The sequence below is a fragment of the Schistocerca cancellata genome, chromosome 9 (assembly GCF_023864275.1).
Source record: "Schistocerca cancellata isolate TAMUIC-IGC-003103 chromosome 9, iqSchCanc2.1, whole genome shotgun sequence".
NCBI classification, from domain to species: domain Eukaryota; kingdom Metazoa; phylum Arthropoda; class Insecta; order Orthoptera; family Acrididae; genus Schistocerca; species Schistocerca cancellata.
In genome coordinates, this window is record NC_064634.1 from 47,573,936 (window position 1) to 47,593,011 (window position 19,076).

The 19,076-nt window shown below is 43.9% G+C and overlaps 1 protein-coding gene across 1 annotated transcript in view; it reads left to right on the forward strand.

Annotated features, from left to right (window-relative positions):
• The first annotated feature begins 9,259 nt into the window (after positions 1-9,259).
• LOC126101175 (myelin regulatory factor) overlaps positions 9,260-19,076 on the forward strand; it is a 371,876-nt gene continuing 362,059 nt past the window's right edge. Inside the window, exon 1 of the mRNA XM_049911873.1 lies at positions 9,260-9,392. Coding sequence (XP_049767830.1) covers positions 9,260-9,392 — 133 coding nt within the window. The remainder of the gene's footprint in view (positions 9,393-19,076) is intronic.

Sequence of the window (19,076 nt, forward strand, 5' to 3'; positions counted from 1 at the left end):
CTATGGGACTCAACATCTTAGGTCATAAGTCCCCTAGAACTTAGAACTACTTCAACCTAACTGACCTAAGGACACCACACACACCCATGCCCGAGGCAGGATTCGAACCTGCGACCGTAGCAGTCCCGCGGTTCCGGACTGCAGCGCCAGAACCGCACGGCCACCGCGGCCGGCAATGCGGCATCACGTGTCGTCAGTGTGAGGTTAGTTGCAGGTGACCAACGGTAGTGAGAAAGTACAGTTCGCTTTTACCGCGAAAACTGAAATTTTGCTGCGGGAGGTGGCTGTGCAAACAAACATATGAAATTTTTGTTTCTTGAGTTTGTTCGTCGAGATCACCCTGAAACGCCATGAACAATGCGATCGTGATTTCAATTCTGGCAGATTGTTGATCGCCGTTTTCTCGGATGCATTTCACATCGCGACGTTGTGGTTTTGTTTGGATATAAGTTTAAATTCAGAGTTACAAAACCCGTCGTCTGGCGCAGTACAGTCATCGGTCACTTAAATCAGATGTCGACAAAGCATCTCACGTTTCCGTCATTTCCTCGCGGCCGCCACTTCCAACATCGCTCGGCGCTACACATTAACAGCATTTGTGAAGTGACCTGCCGTGTTGTGTGTCGTCTATAGCCGAGCGTCAACAGGAGCCCGATGTGACAACACTGGAGTAAGTGGCAGACGTGAATTATCAAGTAATTTTAATCGGACCATAGAGTTTCAGCTGCTTAAATGGTATTCACAGCAGCAACTTCGCACAAATAGTTAATATCTCAGGCGTAGCTTACTGAAGCGCGATATACAACGTTTTTAATAATTCCAGCACCGACTTTAACTCACTTTTAAGTCATTGGACAGCTTACAGAGTAACGAAAAGTCTAGCTTAGGCCTGCTGTTGTATTTAGCTATAAAGGGACCGGTAACAGGCAAGAAATAAGTTGTCATTTGTATCAAGAAAAGAGAGGAAGGAACAGGAGACAGCTTCAAACCAAGGAGGGCGAAGAAAATGTGATCGATCTGCCGGAGATATGTAAAAGAGAGAGAGATACTCCTGCCCTCGTTTGCGTTGTCCGAGTGCGTGCGTTGTGGGTGCAGACGGAGCACAAACAAGATGGCGGCGGCGCGTTGCCACGGCCGCTGTGCGTGTCAGAAAGGCGCCCCAGCGTTGCTCTCGTTTGATGACATTTGCTTTCCGCGTTTAATCTTTATCTTAAACATTTTTGGAAAGTGACTATAAACAGTCGTCAAGTGATGTATAGAATGCATGTTTGTCATCAGCTGCTTTAATTTAGAATGAGATATCGACCGGTTCCAGCCACAGACCACCTTCGCGGATTAGAATTCAAACAGTTTAAGCCACAGCATCACATCTGTCATTACTTAAATAATGGCCACAACTCGTGTGTAGAGCATGTCATGAATTCCACTGTACAACACAGGACCTTCAGAAACAAGCAAACTAATAACAAGTGTAAACAGAGCGGTGCTGAAGAGAAGATCAGATCTTCTTTTCAGTACTGCTCTCTTTACGCATGTTAGTAGTATGTTTGCCTTCAAAAGTCCTGTGTTGTAAAGTGGAATTCATGACATGCTCTACTCATGATACGTTGGGCCTTCAGAGTCTTACTCTGTCGGCTCTTTGGTCGTATATATAGGCAATAGTATAGTACTAAGACAATAGCTGTCGTTTGAAAATTTGTCCCGCTGTTATATGGCCTTCCTTTCCGTTTTGTACCCGATCATTAATGTTCTAATTAATCACCTCTTGGTCGTAAATACAGTCGGAACAATTGTACTAAGGCACAGGTTGCCGTTAAATAAAAGAGGGATCTTGTGGTTAGGCGCTTCAGTCTGGAACCGCGCGACCGCTACGGTCGCAGGTTCGAATCCTGCCTCGGGCAAAGATGTGTGTGATGTCCTTAGGTTAGTTAGTTTTAAGTAGTTCTGAGTTCTAGGGGACTGATGACCTCAGATGTTAAGTCCCGTTGTGCTCAGAGCCATTTGAACCACTTTTGATCTTGTGGTTAGATTTAGCTGTTAACCGGTTCAATTCTTTGATGTATTTGCATTTCTCAGTCATCAGTTACAATCTGAATAACCTGTTGTACTAAGCTGTCCGTTTCCGTGTTTGAAAAGACCCGGTCATTATTCGTGTATTTTAGCTGAATCTTGTGGTTCCGTCGAGTGAGTTCTCTTGTAATAAGTCTTCACAAGGGATGTTTTAAGACGTTCCTTCAGAGCGATCTTAATAACTGACAATCAGTTTAAGTTTGAAAATATCAACAGCCAACTGTCACAGGGCTGTACTCAAAATAAAACTGTCAGAAGGGACGGGTTGGGATCCAGTCGCACCTTGGTTGCCGATTGAAATTAGGAGTTTGGTTGCTTTGAAGTAAGCCTTATCATTGTCATATTGTTTGCTAAACCGTTTAACCTTTAAGCACAGGTGCGCATCTTAACCCCAAACCTTTCGACATACGGCTTTCAGATTAAAAGTTACGTCATTTGCTTTGAGTAACTGAATCATTCTCGTTATCAATGGTGCTTATATAGTTTTCATGTGTTGCAGAAGGGCATTTACTAAGGCAGACTGTGTCCAGCGCCGTAGTAAACACCGCTGTTTCACCCGATAGCGGGCGGGCTGCAGGTCCGGCCGTCTTGCAATCATTGTCACATTGTTTGCTGTTTTGCAATACACCACTTCAGATCTCTTTTGCAAAGATTAAAAGCTTATTCAACTTGAGGTTAATCGCTTCAGGACAAGATTGGAGGTGGTCATTGCTGCTGAAGGGGGTTACATTGAGTAATGTTAAATTAAAAGATACCACTACTTATATCATCATCATCATCATCATCATCACTTAAGACTGATTATGCCTTTCAGCGTTCAGTCTGGAGCATAGCCCTCTTATAGAGTTCCTGCATGATCCCCTATTCAGTGCTAACATTGGTGCCTCTTCTGATGTTAAACCTATTACTTCAAAATCACTCTTAACCGAATCCAGGTACCTTCTCCTCGGTCTGCCCCGACTCCTCCTACCCTCTACTGCTGAATCCATGAGTCTCTTGGGTAACCTTGCTTCTCCCATGCTTGTAACATGACCCCACCATCTAAGCCTGTTCGCCCTGACTGCTACATCTATAGAGTTCATTCCCAGTTTTTCTTTGATTTCCTCATTGTGGACACCCTCCTGCCATTGTTCCCATCTACTAGTACTTGCAATCATCCTAGCTACTTTCATATCCGTAACCTCAACCTTGTTGATAAGGTAACCTGAATCCACCCAGCTTTCGCTCCCATACAACAAAGTTGGTCGAAAGATTGAACGGTGCACAGATAACTTAGTCTTGGTACTGACTTCCTTCTTGCAGAAGAGAGTAGATCGTAGCTGAGCGCTCACTGCATTAGCTTTGCTACACCTCGCTTCCAGTTCTTTCACTATGTTGCCATCCTGTGAGAATATGCATGCTAAGTACTTGAAACCGTCCACCTGTTCTAACTTTGTTCCTCCTATTTGGCACTCAATCCGTTTATATTTCTTTCCCACTGACATTACTTTCGTTTTGGGGATGCTAATCTTCATACCATAGTCCTTACATTTCTGATCTAGCTCTGAAATATTACTTTGCAAACTTTCAATCGAATCTGCCATCACAACTAAGTCATCCGCATATGCAAGACTGCTTATTTTGTGTTCACATATCTTAATCTCACCCAGCCAGTCTATTGTTTTCAACATATGATCCATAAATAATATGAACAACAGTGGAGACAGGTTGCAGCCTTGTCTTACCCCTGAAACTACTCTGAACCATGAACTCAATTTACCGTCAACTCTAACTGCTGCCTGACTATCCATGTAAAGACCTTTAATTGCTTGCAAAAGTTTGCCTCCTATTCCATAATCTTGTAGAACAGACAATAACTTCCTCCTAGGAACCCGGTCATATGCCTTTTCTAGATCTATAAAGCATAGATACAATTCCCTGTTCCACTCATAACACTTCTCCATTATTTGCCGTAAGCTAAAGATCTGGTCCTGACAACCTCTAAGAGGCCGAAACCCACACTGATTTTCATCTAATTGGTCCTCAACTAATACTCGCACTTTCCTTTCAACAATACCTGCGAATATTTTACCCGCAACGCTGATTAAAGAGATACCTCTGTAGTTGTTACAATCTTTTCTGTTTCCATGTTTAGAGATTGGTGTGATTACTGCTTTTGTCCAGTCTGATGGAACCTGTCCCGACTCCCAGGCCATTTCAATTATCCTGTGTAGCCATTTAAGATCTGACATTCCACTGTATTTGATGAGTTCCGACTTAATTTCATCCATCCCAGCCGCTTTATATGTACTTATATGTAAAAGGATTTTCATTTTCATTTGTAACTTGTTTTAACAAATTTGGTTTTAAAAAAAGTTTCATTTCCCCGGATTTAAGCGCCGCACCCTGTATAGCTCAACACTTTCCCTTCCTGTTTTCTCCAGGATTCTATGCTGAATACATTACTATCTTGCACCGCATACCAGTTCTCGCTTGATACATACTCGGCTCTGGGTGATGTTTTGCTAGTTGTAAGGGAGGTTTTCAGTCGTACTTCGGAAATTAGTACTTATTGGATTACGGGAACCTATTGATGGTACCGCTTTTTCGACAGCTTTCATCCTTGTTTCCCTAATGTATGTTGTCTCTGATAACGTTTTATCGATAGAACTGTGGCGCTAAACTAGAAGTATGAAGGTGAAATTTCTAAAAGCGACCCCATTTTTCTTGTATAGAAATGATGTAAACTAAATTACGTCATCACGAAATTCCACACCTGTCAGTGTTCTGTTCAAGCGCCTTTGACGCCGAGAAGCGGCCACTGCTATGAATGGAGTCACTGTTGATCTGATGAATTCAAAATGCTATACAGAAACAATCTTCGATGAGAACCGGACAACAGAGAATAAAAACTGCGCACATTTAACGGTAATTACTATTAGAAATGCTGATCTGTTGTTGGTGTTTTTGAGAGAACCAATTTTCTGGAACTTCTCTACACAGTCGTATCGCATGCCGTCCATCGGTTTCGAAAATCTATAGAAAATCCGTTTTTCGTAAACAGGTGGCCGAAATAACTTCTGTACTTGTTTCAGAAATATTCAAAATGCTCAACAATTCGCTTCATGTGGTGTTCAACTCATTAACTGCGTCATCTAAGGCCCGTGCGGTGGTCTTTGCGAGAGTAAAGACACAAGAAAAATACACAGGGGGTGTACGGAAATTAGCTTTAAGATAGATCGTACATATACGTGTTTCATCGCAATATTTGATACATTTCGGGCCCAGTGGTTAATTGCTTGTGGCTCGTTGGCCGGGTGAAAGCTTTCTACTGCACGCCACTTCGGCGACTTACGTAACCCTAACCTACTCTAGCTATCCAACTTTGGAAGGGGACCTACAGTTTAACTCGGAATCCGAAACAGTCATCGCTCACTGTGAAGCCAAACATCGTTAAGAGGTGAAGGTGAGATTTAAGGCAGACTCTGGTGCAATTTCGCGACTTACCCGTTTCGGGCTGGACCACCGGGCCCTAAATGGGGGTAATGTGATTACTTTTATCGCTTTCTTATTATCCTCTGCGTATGAAAAGGTGCCTTTGAGTGAGATGAAGTGTCGTGGCGGAGTACAGTCTTGCAAAGTGGAGAAATGTGTTCTGTCTAATCTACTTTTCATTTCTCTTACGTTCTTGGATTTCTTGAAAATGAAAAAAATTGGAGCTAAAAGACTAGAAATTCATCGCTTTATGCGAAAAATACGGGCATTTATTAACAAGGTTATTTCTTTTAGTATACCGGGTGATCAAAAAGTATGTATAAATTTGAAAACTTAATAAACCACGGAATAATGTAGATAGAGAGGTAAAAATTGACACACATGCTTGGAATGAAATGGGGTTTTATTAGAACCACCCCATATTGCTAGACGCGTGAAAGATCTCTTGCGCGCGTCGTTTGGTGATGATCGTGTGCCCAGCCGCCACCTTCGTCATGCTTGGCCTCCCAGGACCCCATACCTCAGTCTGTGCGATTATTGGCTTTGGGGTTACCTGAAGTCGCAAGCGTAACGTGATCTACCGACATCTCTAGGGATGCTGAAAGACAACATCCGGCGCCAATGCCTCAGCATAACTACCGACATGCTTTACAGTGCTGTTCACAGCATTATTCCTCGACTACAGCTATTGTTGTGGAACGTTGGTGGACATGGTCAGCATTTCCTGTAAAGAACATCATCTTTGCTTAGTCTTACTTTGTTATGCTAATTATTGCTATTCTGATCAGATGAAGCGGCATCTGGTGGACATTTTTTGAACTTTTGTATTTTTTTGGTTCTAATAAAACCCCATGTCATACCAAGTATGTGTGTCGATTTGTACCCCTCTATCTACATTATTCCGTGATTTATTCAGTTTTCAAATTTATACTGACTTTTTGATCACCCGGTAGATAGTAGCAACATATTCATCTCATTGATACCATTTTCATTGATTTCATTTCCATCGAATTCAGTGAATCCAATGAAATTGCGATCAAGTATCTTTCTGCCAGATATGGTCAAAATGAAAACAAGAATAGCCAAGCTCGCCTTCGGGTCGCTGAATAACAAGAATCAACGTGTTACAAAAAGTTCATTGAAGCGTTTCGGCCACGTCATAAACAAACTTTATACGAAGTATCGTCACGTGGGAAATCTACCAACATCGGTGCTCAACGAACCGATATTAGCAGAGATGTCACAAGTTTTTTTTATGATAAACTGTAAAGGAGTTTTGCTATTTGGGGAGCAAAATAACTGATGATGGTCGAAGTAGAGAGGATATAAAATGTAGACTGGCAATGGCAAGGAAAGCGTTTCTGAAGAAGAAAAATTTGTTAACATCGAGTATAGATTTAAATGTCAGGAAGTCGTTTCTTAAAGTATTTGTTTGGAGTGTAGCCATGTATGGAAGTGAAACGTGGACGATAAATAGTTTAGGCAAGGAGAGAATATAAGCTTTCGAAATGTGGTGCTACAGAAGAATGCTGAAGATTAGATGGGTATATTACATAACTAATGAGGAGGTACTGAATAGAACTGGGGAGAAGAGAAGTTTGTGGCACAACTTGACTAGAAGAAGGGATCGGTTGGTAGCACATGTTCTGAGACATCGAGGGATCACCAATTTAGTATTGGAGGGCAGCGTGGAGGGTAAAAATCGTAGAGGGAGACCAAGAGATGAATACACTAAACAGATTCAGAAGGATGTAGGCTGCAGTAGGTACTGGGAGATGAAGGAGCTTGCACAGGATAGAGTAGCATCGAGAGCTGCATCAAGCCGGTCTCAGGACTGAAGACCACAACAACAACAACAACAACAACAACAACAACTCAGTTTTCAAATTTATACTTTTTTGATCGCCCGGTAGATAGTAAGAACATATTCGTCTCATTGATGCCAGTTTCATTGATTTCATTTCCATCGAATTGAATGAATCCAATGCAATTGCAACCAAGTATCTTTCTGTCAGATATGGTCAAAATGAAAACAAGAATAGCTAAGCACGCCTTCGGGTCGCTGAATAGCAAGAATCAACTTGTTACAAAAAGTTTATTGAAGCGTTTCGGCCATGTCATAAACAAACTTTATACGAAGTATCGTCACGTGGGAACTCGACCAACATCGGTGCTCAACGAACTGATATTAGTAGAGATGCCACAAGTTTGTTTCTGATATTCTGATGATGTTCCATGCCCGAAACGCGTCAATAAAGTTTCCATAACAAGTCGATTCTAGTTATTTAGTGGTATGAACTGTGTTAAGCGCGTGCTCAAGTTATTTGCTACGCGACGTATGTCGCAAATTAGTCTAAAACAAATGCGCTATGCCTAGATATGGTGCGCAGCGAGAACCCTGTCTCAAGCCAAAATGGCGTTACTGACCGGCGCCCGATGGCGCCGCGCCAGGACCTGCGGGTCGCAGTCGATAACTCTGCGCGCGACGAAAGTCCCGCGCGCACGCGCCGCCGCTCCCGACGGCCCTCGCCATTGGCGGACGCCGCCCATTGGCCGAGCGGCGCTGACGTCACCGCGCACACTTCGCCGCCCCGCGCAGCCGGCTTTCGACCGGCGCTCCCCCCACCCTTCGACCGGCGCCGCACGCGCCGCTCTTGCGCCGCGCCAGCCCGCGCGGCAGATCGATATCAGAGAGTACGCGGAGCGGTCGCAGCGAGCGTCCGGTGAGCGGCGCATGGACAGCGATGGGCGACTTCTACGCTCTCGGCACCACCGATCCCAGCTGCTGCGCTAACTTCGTGCACCTCAGGAGGAGACACTAGGAGACCCCCGCAAGGTCATGGTCTGACGCAGCGGCGACGTGACAGAAGACGGTGACGCCGCGCCACAGCCGGAAGCGCTGGACTTGCCCTGGCCAATGACCTCGCTGTCAACTCCCCGAACAGCTCTGGAAGCGTTGTGCAGTTCGGGTTTTGTCAGCAATAACCGTGCGGACCCTTTCGTTCCCTTCGTGTGTCACGAACTGTGCCCGTCAGCTGACGGGCCGGCGAGTAACCTTCAACGGTGGAAAAGTTTCCTGATCCCATTCGCATAAAACACTTGACTCTTGTTTCTTGTCAATCTTTATTGAACGGACAATAAAAACAGCCAATACATCGCGACTAAAAACAGCCAATACATCGCGAGCAGTGCAACTGCTATGCTGTCCTAGATCTCTAACCCATAACTGTAGGAAGTGATATATCAAAGAAATAAACTGCAGCAGTCGCCAAAAAACACTCTTCTTCATGGAATAAAAGCCGAGTAGTATTTGACGATTTGGTGCAATTAACTGTGCAGAAAAGTACAAAGTGCCGGATACTATTACGCGAATTATATCCCTGTGACAATCGATCGAGTGTACTGGTGTTATTCACAAGTCTAGGAATAGTTTGCTCAGTTACCTTGGTATTCCATGCGTTGTGCGTACCTGTCGTTCGAACCTGTTTAGTTTATCGTGGACCCTTAGTTCCTGTAGTTTTAGTGTAGAAAACTCATTTTACCTAGCAGTACATCACAGTACCATCGACGAAGGTGCATTTACACAGAGCTCAGTCTGAACGTAAACTAGTGCGGAAAAGAGGATTTTCCTTTCCCCGCGTCTACCGCCTTCGCAGGACAGACCGGTGTTCGCCCGCGTGTGATGTGAACTGACGTTGCCGACCTGTATGTGACGATGGAGTACGGTTGGGTGTTGGATGAGGATAGCGCAGACAGCGCCTGCCAACAGCACCACCACCAACAACACCATCACCACCAACAGCAGCAGCACCAACCACCACCACAGGCGCGCCGCATCAACCCCACAGGTGAGTACCGTTGAGACGTATTCTGTGGAGCGACCTTTAATGTTTCCCAGCGCGCTCAAATTGTTACAAAGTCTAGCCAGATCACGGACGCAGCCGAGGACGACATTTGTTTCCAGAACTGTTCGCAACCGTTTGCAAGTACTTTCGATAAACACCCCGTAAATTAGATAAAAAGGTGGAAACATTCTTACGACTTGAGTGCTCGCAGGTATGGGTTCATAGACTAGAAGCAATAGTGTGTGTGATCGCCCGGAGTAGTTAATCAGCGACGGCCAATAACCCAATCATGATATGGCTGTCATTTTACATCTGCGTCTATACTGTGCGAATCGCTGTGAAGCGATTAAATTACAAAATTATTGGTGACCGTCTTGAATGCGTCAAATCGTATATGTATTTAGAGGTGATTCTAATAAGCTACACGTATTAGGAAAGGCGAATGAAAGATTTAGATTTATTTAAAAAGTTCCGGGAAAATGTAAAGCATCTGCAAATACAATCATATACGAAACGCTAGAATTCTCATTTCTAGACTGTTGCAGTCCTCATCGATTAGGCGTGACAACAGACTTCGGAAGAGTTTAGGGACGCGCTGCTGGCATCGTAAGAGATCGGCGTAACCCACACGAAAGTGTAACAGAAAACCTCGAGGGACTTATATGGGATTCCATGCGTGATAGGTGACGGCGTTCTCGCGAAACTTTGACAAATTTAGAGAATCTGTAGTCACAGAAGTCTGTGCGACCATTATCCATCGCATATCGTGTAGTGGAGATGAGAATGAAATTAGAGAGATTGGGGCACGGACAGTGGCATACAGACAAGTTTCCTTCGTTCGGTATGCGAATGTAATTCTTCCTCTCCTGTTCCTGTTGACTTTTCCCATTTCGCTACGGGATCAACACTGTTATACCGGTTTCGGCAGTTTTAATGGTATTTGATGGCGGGAATCCCTCCCTCGTGTCACCACTTCTCCTGGGAACAGATCTGTGTACCCCATCTTCTTGCGTCTGGTGTAGATACTATTTTCAAGTGGGATAACGTTTTCCCTTTAGTCTGTATCGCAGGTGGGACGTGGGTACCAGCCTGGTCTTTACCTACTTGCATGTGGAAAACCGCCTAAAATCCACATCCAAGCTGGCTGGCTTAATCAGCGAGGCGGATGCGATCCGGGGCTGGCTCGCTTCCCCATGTCCTAGGGAGCGGGCATTTTAGCGCTCTTGGCTATCCAGGAGGGTTCAGTCTGCGAATATTATAGGGAAGACAATTAATAATGTTTTTACTTTCGGTCGTAGTAGATAGTGGGAACGCAGCAGTGTCTTCACATGCAAATATGAATAAATTAACTTCTTGCTGGAAAGATGGTGCCTTTCAGTAGTCTGTTGTGGACCGCTGAGTTGTCATTTTCTGTGTGGTGTTGTGGACGCGGGTCTTCCACATTTGCTGGTAGATGACGACAGTCAGAGGTGAGATATACGCTGTAATGTGCTTCTGAAAATGGGGCTGGTGTCCCGTATCGGTTTTGCAATAAAGAAATTACAAAACCATACTTGTAGTCAGAATGCAATGTATTTATGGTTGAAAAAACTTAATAATGTTCGCGCGGCGTGACTCCGACGTAGATTGTACAAAGGATTGCGGAGTAGACGCCCAAGTGCGAGGTAGATGGTACTTTCTATTGCATTGTATGTTGAAGTTACTTCCCGTCGCATTCACGATTGGAGCGAGGCAACAAAGGCTGTTTTTACGCCTCTGTTCGAACTGTTATTTGCCTAATTTTATCTGCAGTAAACACGGGATATGTACGTAGGAGGTTGAAGGTCATTCGGAGTCTCTGTTCTGAAGTATGTTTATCGCGAGATGTACATTATCTTTCCTACTTTGCCCGTTACTATTTTACTGAATTTTCGTTAAATTCCTTCGCCAGTCAAAAAAAGCCAGTGACCATTTCGCAACGCTATTCTTTGTATATGTTTGATGTCCACTTTCAGTCCGATTTAATACAGCTCCATACACTTCAGCAGTATTAAAGCTCAAGCAGTAATTTTTTGGACGAACTGCAGTATCCTAACATCCTACCAATTAATCGAGGCCTACTCTTCGTTTTAGCTTCAACTGAGCCTATGTGTTCGCTCTACTTCGTAACTCTAGGTATTGCTGATCCTTAAATATTGGTGTGAAGTTAGTTACTACACTTGTCACTAATTAAGCCTTTTTTTTAATTTCGTGAAGTGCGTTAGTTTTCATTTCTCTGCATTAAAAGCTAGCAGTGCCTGTGCATTTGTGTGATTTTTTTTTTTTCGAGTTCTAACTGGATGTTATTGCGATTTTTACCGGATATAATTTCGTTGTGCATTTTCTGCCTCAAATTGCAATTTATACTATTCGCTAATGTGTTCTTCTTCATTTTCTTCTTCTCACTTCCTTTATTAGCCAAATGGCCTGTTACAGTACTCCATAACCTTCCTATAATTCTAATTCTAGTGCATTTATAACTGAGATCTTCCACCGGGAGTCTTTCTCCACCCATACGGTCTACATGTTTCTTCCATTTTCTCCTATTTTCTTTCATGTTTTCTTTTAGCTTATATATTCGTCAATCTTTCTTGATATCATCATTTCTTTTGCGATCTTCTCTTGTGCATCCTTCTACTCTTCTCTTTTTTGAGCGGGTATTCTACTTTCTTGGAGTGTTGTAGCCGCCACCCACGCTTCACTTCCATAAGTAAAGGGTGGTACAACTATGGTTTTGTAAAACTCCAGTTGGGTTTCTGTTCTGAGTTCATTCTGCTATTTTCTTACAAACGTTCCACACACGGAATTAAATTTATTTAATTTTTGGTCCACGACATGGTTGTATTCATATATGTCGTCACAACATAGATAAGTTTCTTAAACTGCCTAAATTGACCCAAGTTTTTATTATTTAAGATTACTTTTGATGCTTATGGTTGTATGCCCTGAAATGCCATCAGTTTCGTTCCATCTAAAAACAATTTTAGTTTGTATACAGAGGCTGTCTGCTGCTCCTTGTAAGACCCCATCTGAAGGTCATCTTCATTCTCTGCAAAGACTGTTGCGTCATCTGCATGTACGATTACATTTAGTCTAGTACTCAAACCTATAATACTTCTTTTTCAAACACTATTTGCCAGTTACTGATCACTACATCTACGTATATGTTGAAAAGTTTCGGGAAAATGCAGCATCTTTACCTTGCTCCATTCATTAGCTTTGTGATTATGTTTTCCACATTTATAACAATTTTGGTGTTTTGTTGTAGACTCTTAATAGCATTTATGAGACTATCTCGCTACAGGAATGGAATAATACAGTTATTTGCTAACTCTGGTGACGTACCCTCCGTCACACATTACACAGTGGCTTGCGAAGTACTGTATGTATGTAGTCGTAGATACCCGCTTATCGTTAAAGGGCTTGCAGTCGGTCGAAAACTTTTTTCTGAGACAACTGTTTTTTCTACCAGAGTACATTCAAATGACGTTCCCAATGCACGATAACGTCCACAACGGCGAAGATAAAAACTTTTTTTCTCTTTACTTGTCATTGGTGTCTCAGAATGTTTTGCTTCAGGATAGCACAGTGCGACTCCGAACTCCAAAGAGAAAATTTCGGAGATGGTTCAGGAATATTTTTTGAGTAGTTTGGTATGTGAGACCTATACTCTCCACGGCTCACTGCAGACTAATAATGTAATTACTATTCTGTTTGTTACCCCATTTACCTTCGTTTCTGCGAAAACATCTTCACAACACTGAAAAAAACATGTAATATGCAATCACCGAAAAGTATCACACCGAACACAAAGTACTATAACGACCTTTAGAGAGATGCAAAAGAGAGAAGATTGCCTTTGGTTTGGAAACAGTTCAGAATAGCATTAGATTACCGCCGTTCCACAGCATTCAGTGAACACATACACGAAATGCATATCGGCCTATTCTTCGTCAGTAAACCTATACTGTTGCTTATGACAGATATACGAGTTAACATTGCCGGAAGAACAAACACAAGACAGAAGCGAGCAGCACCGAACGCAAGCTTGAAAGCGAAGAGTAAAGTGGACATTACAGGAAGTACTGTATGTGACTGGCACAAGTCTGTTTCCAAACAAGACATTTGCGCTGTTGTGTAAGTATATGCAGTGCAAAACAAATAAAAAGGTAAATGGGAAAAGAAAACGAAATGTAATTACTTTGTAACAAGCCACCGGTGAGCAAAGGTCCCTTGTACCAGAAAAAAAAACATATCCCTAAAACCCCTCCAGATTTTGTCGGTGAACACGGCATATCGCCTGTGACTAGCAAGAGACACATGACATACATCGCTGCATCGCGAGCATTTTGCTCAAGGGCCTTGCAAATTTGGAAATCTGTGGTAAGGTCTTATGGGACCAAACTGCTGAGGTCACCGGTCCCTATGCTCACATACAACTTAATGTAACTTAAACTAACTTACGCAAAGAACCACACACACTACCATGCCCGAGGGAGGATTCGAACCTCCCACAGGGGGAGCCGCAAGAACCATGGCAAGGCGCCCCAGACCGCACGGCTACCCCGCGCGGCTCAAGGGCCTTCCTCGAGCTGTTTCGCACTCGTGCATCGGCCGTGTGTAGAACGTGCTGTGCAACGCCTCCGCAAAGAGTAACTGCCTATGGCGTGAACAATGGCTTGTCTCTTCCTCGCGATCACGTGATAGTCGTAGCAAGTAACACATCTTTTTTAGCGTTACATGGAATTAAGTGTCAAAAACCGAAAAGTAAGAGTCAAAGACTGTGAATGCATTTGCAGTTTCCGTTGTCTTTATTTCCCATTTGATACATTGTGCGACATGCAGTCGTCCACATTTCGCAAGTTAATTTCTCAGATAGAAAATATCTCTTACTAGTCACTCCACATCGTTCTATTGTGATAAGCACGAAGTGCTGGGAAAATTTATTCTCGCTTTCGTGCGCTTCATGCTTACACTTTTATAGCGATTTGTGAATTTCTCCCCAGAGAATTTAACATGTCAAACAGCCACTCAAACAAGCTTTCCTTACGTACGGTTGGATGCTAACCGTCCTCTATCAGCGCTAATTGAAAGTCCTCTAAAAATTCTGGCGATAACGGTATTCGAATAAAAAGAGCAGCATCAGTTATATAACTCAATAAGATGATTTCCACTCCCATCTTGTACTCGGCAATACTTGAGTCATTTGTAGACAACAAGTACAAATATGGCGTTTTCCGGCATTACTTGAATCATTTATACACAGTCTACATAAATGACGTTTTCTACACTGCGTGCGTTTCTATCGTTTTTACGTTCGTTCAGTCCCATAGTCAGAATCATTTCTTTTTTGTCCAGTTTTTTCATATAGGTATAATATTATACCTCCATGAATTTTTTCCGACCAAAAATATTTTATTTTCTCTAATAGGAGTCGCATGTAAAGATAAAACACTATAGAGATGCCTATTCGATCGAAAAAGCAAAAACAATAGAAAAGCACACTGACGTTTCGGACGCGAATCTAGACTGATTGCCTTAGCCGGCCAGTGTGGCCGTGCGGTCTAGGCGCTTCAGTCTGGAACCGCGTGACCGCTCCGGTCGCAGGTTCGAATCCTGCCTCGGGCATGGATGTGTGTGATGTCCTTAGGTTAGTTAGGTTTAAGTAGTTCTAAGTTCTAGGGGACTAATGACCACAGATGTTAAGTCCCATAGTGTTCAGAACCATTTGAACCTTTTTTTTTTTTTTTTTTTTTTTTTGATTGCCTTATGCACGTCCCCCTCCAAACATGTGCAGTAATATCACACGAAGTACTACATTTCGTGCTTTTCTTCGTCTATCTTTCATTGCAAAGACGAAAAACGACCTATGTATATCAAATAAAAAACCTCTGTATAATATATAAAACGTCGTTCTACTATTTGCTTACACCACTTCAAAGATGGTACCTGCTCTACTGAGCTTACTTTTATAAACATGAGAGTCACGTCAAAGTTGGATCAACCGATTATTGACAAGCTACTCCTTCCATTTTTTTTTACTCTTTAACTTCTTCTGAATTATAAATTCCTACTTCTAAGTATGACACTTGCTCGTAATATGCATTGGATATTAAAGCCTGTTTTAATTTATTACTTGTACAGAAAACCATTCCAATTTTGAGTGGCCTGAATAAGGTCAGTATATTGTGTGACACTTTATCCAAGTAGATAACACTGTTTACAAGCGCACGTAAACGTACTTCTCTGCTTGATAATTTTCTTTTGCATTCTGCCTATCACGCGTACCACACAACTTTTTACTAAACAATATAGGTAATAACTTCAATACCATAAATAAGTATTTCAAATTGTTCGTCAAGCATCAAACATATTTCACCAAATCTTTAACACCCGATTCGTTGATAGTTCTGCCGCACAACGTTATAAACTCTCAAATGTGAATTCCTTTTATTAACAATATCTCACACAATTTGCGTCAAGATACATCCGATAACCCACAAAATAGTCTGCACAATTCAGTTTTAACATGAACGTATTTTTTATTTCAAAGAAACACCTCTTATGACGTTGCTACTAAAATGGTATCGAGAGTATAACAACAGTTAGAGACTAATTGGATGCCTTATCAGTTCTTTCACAACGTGTTACAACCGTGTACATAGTTTTCATCGAATCAGGTGGGCGTAACACACGGCTCGTGGTTCCCTAATTTCTGAGGTAAAGCTCTCACGACCGCGACGGCCAGTAGATAACGAGTAAAAAAAAAAAACCTGACCACCCTGTGGCGGTAAAATCGTAAATCACTGCTTATTCAATTTCTCTCTTTTTTTTATTTTTTAAAACAAAAAGTGTATCACAAATACGTAGCATCCGTGGCTTCCAATGAAATGAAGAAAGGGCTGAGTCACTGGTTCTGTGGAAAAGTGAAGGAAATGCGGTAACACGACAGTAAAATGTACGTCGATAATAGGTAGACAATAAGAATATACATCGATAACAAGAAGACAGTAAGAAGACAAGCCATCAGCGTAAGATGTTTTACAGTTCTGGTAAAAAATCAACATGCGAATACGTTATAAGAAAAGAAGCTACGGCCTGGGTCCACAAGGAAGCACCGCATCCCGTAGTTTTAATGAAGCCCTGAGCACTTTTTCGGGAAGGACAACATCACGGACTCGCATCGTCTGCTGTGATTTTCTTCTTGTAAATAAAAAAAACTTTCAAATGTGTGTGAAATCTTATGGGACTTAACTGCTAAGGTCATCAGTCCCTAAGCTTACACACTACTTAATCTAAATTATCCTAAGAACAAACACACACACCCATGCCCGAGGGAGGACTCGAACCTCCGCCGGGACCAGCCGCACTGCAAATAAAAGAATAAATAGACTGACTCGTGCCTGAGTAGCTTATATGGTGGGATAGTTGCCTGCGGAAGGCAATGTTTCGGCTTTGAGTCTCCTTGCGGCACACAGTATTAATCTACCATAAAGTTTCAAAATGAAATCAATCGCGACTCTTCTACGCCTGCATCTACATCTGTACTCCAATATCCTCCTTTCGATGTGTGGCGGAGGGTACTTTGTGAAGCACTGTCACGTCCGCCCTCTTCTGTCCCAGTCGCCTATGGTTCGAGGGAGGAACGGCTGGTGGTAAGCCTCAATGTAGCCTCGGAGTTCTCTGTTTTTATCTTCATCGTCTTTTCACTAGATACACGTAGCAGGAAGGAAAATGTTGGTTGACGGCCCACAGGCCGTATCCGGTACATTTAAACCGTATGGGACTAACTAACAATGAAGTGTCCCTATGCGGAGAAACTGCGACACCAGAACATGTCACACTGCTCTGCAACACGCCAGCACAAGTGAGACCTATACAGAATGACAATGACATCGCCAGAATAATACACTCCTGGAAATTGAAATAAGGACACCGTGAATTCATTGTCCCAGGAAGGGGAAACTTTATTGACACATTCCTGGGGTCAGATACATCACATGATCATACTGACAGAACCACAGGCACACAGACACAGGCAACAGAGCATGCACAATGTCGGCACTAGTACAGTGTATATCCACCTTTCGCAGCAATGCAGGCTGCTATTCTCCCATGGAGACGATCGTAGAGATGCTGGATGTAGCCCTGTGGAACGGCTTGCCATGCCATTTCCACCTGGCGCCTCAGTTGGACCAGCGTTCGTGCTGGACGTGCAGACCGCGTGAGACGACGCTTCATCCAGTCCCAAACATGCTCAATGGGGGACAGATCCGGAGATCTTGCTGGCCAGGGTAGTTGACTTACACCTTCTGGACCACGTTGGGTGGCACGGGATACATGCGGGCGTGCATTGTCCTGTTGGAACAGCAAGTTCCCTTGCCGGTCTAGGAATGGTAGAACGATGGGTTCGATGACGGTTTGGATGTACCGTGCACTATTCAGTGTCCCCTCGACGATCACCAGTGGTGTACGGCCAGTGTAGGAGATCGCTCCCCACACCATGATGCCGGGTGTTGGCCCTGTGTGCCTCGGTCGTATGCAGTCCTGATTGTGGCGCTCACCTGCACGGCGCCAAACACGCATACGACCATCATTGGCACCAAGGCAGAAGCGACTCTCATCGCTGAAGACGACACGTCTCCATTCGTCCCTCCATTCACGCCTGTCGCGACACCACTGGAGGCGGGCTGCACGATGTTGGGGCGTGAGCGGAAGACGGCCTAACGGTGTGCGGGACCGTAGCCCAGCTTCATGGAGACGGTTGCGAATGGTCCTCGCCGATACCCCAGGAGCAACAGTGTCCCTAATTTGCTGGGAAGTGGCGGTGCGGTCCCCTACGGCACTGCGTAGGATCCTACGGTCTTGGCGTGCATCCGTGCGTCGCTGCGGTCCTGTCCCAGGTCGACGGACACGTGCACCTTCCGCCGACCACTGGCGACAACATCGATGTACTGTGGAGACCTCACGCCCCACGTGTTGAGCAATTCGGCGGTACGTCCACCCGGCCTCCCGCATGCCCACTATACGCCCTCGCTCAAAGTCCGTCAACTGCACATACGGTTCACGTCCACGCTGTCGCGGCATGCTACCAGTGTTAAAGACTGCGATGGAGCTCCGTATGCCACGGCAAACTGGCTGACACTGACGGCGGCGGTGCACAAATGCTGCGCAGCTAGCGCCATTCGACGGCCAACACCGCGGTTCCTGGTGTGTCCGCTGTGCCGTGCGTGTGATCATTGCTTGTACAGCCCTCTCGCAGTGTCCGGAGCAAGTATGGTGGGTCTGACACACCGGTGTCAATGTGTTCTTTTTTCCATTTCCAGGAGTGTACGTATTCCCGGTGACTGGAACACAATAAATAGCGTAGCCGATACTGTATCGAACACTGTGCACGAACAATACAAGCGCCAAAACCCATATGGAAGGAGGCGTAGACAATCACAAACAACACAACAAACCACATGAGAGGATACAAACACGACCACAAATTCGGAAACCGAGGAAGGAGCATTAAGTGAACATTACTCAGAAGGGATCAACATGAAAGGGACCAAAACCTACAGTGTATGACACAGCGTGCCACAACACAGTCACAAACAACACAACAATCATAAAACAAATAAACACCGGCACCACATACTAAGACTGTAGTAATAAGGTAATGTC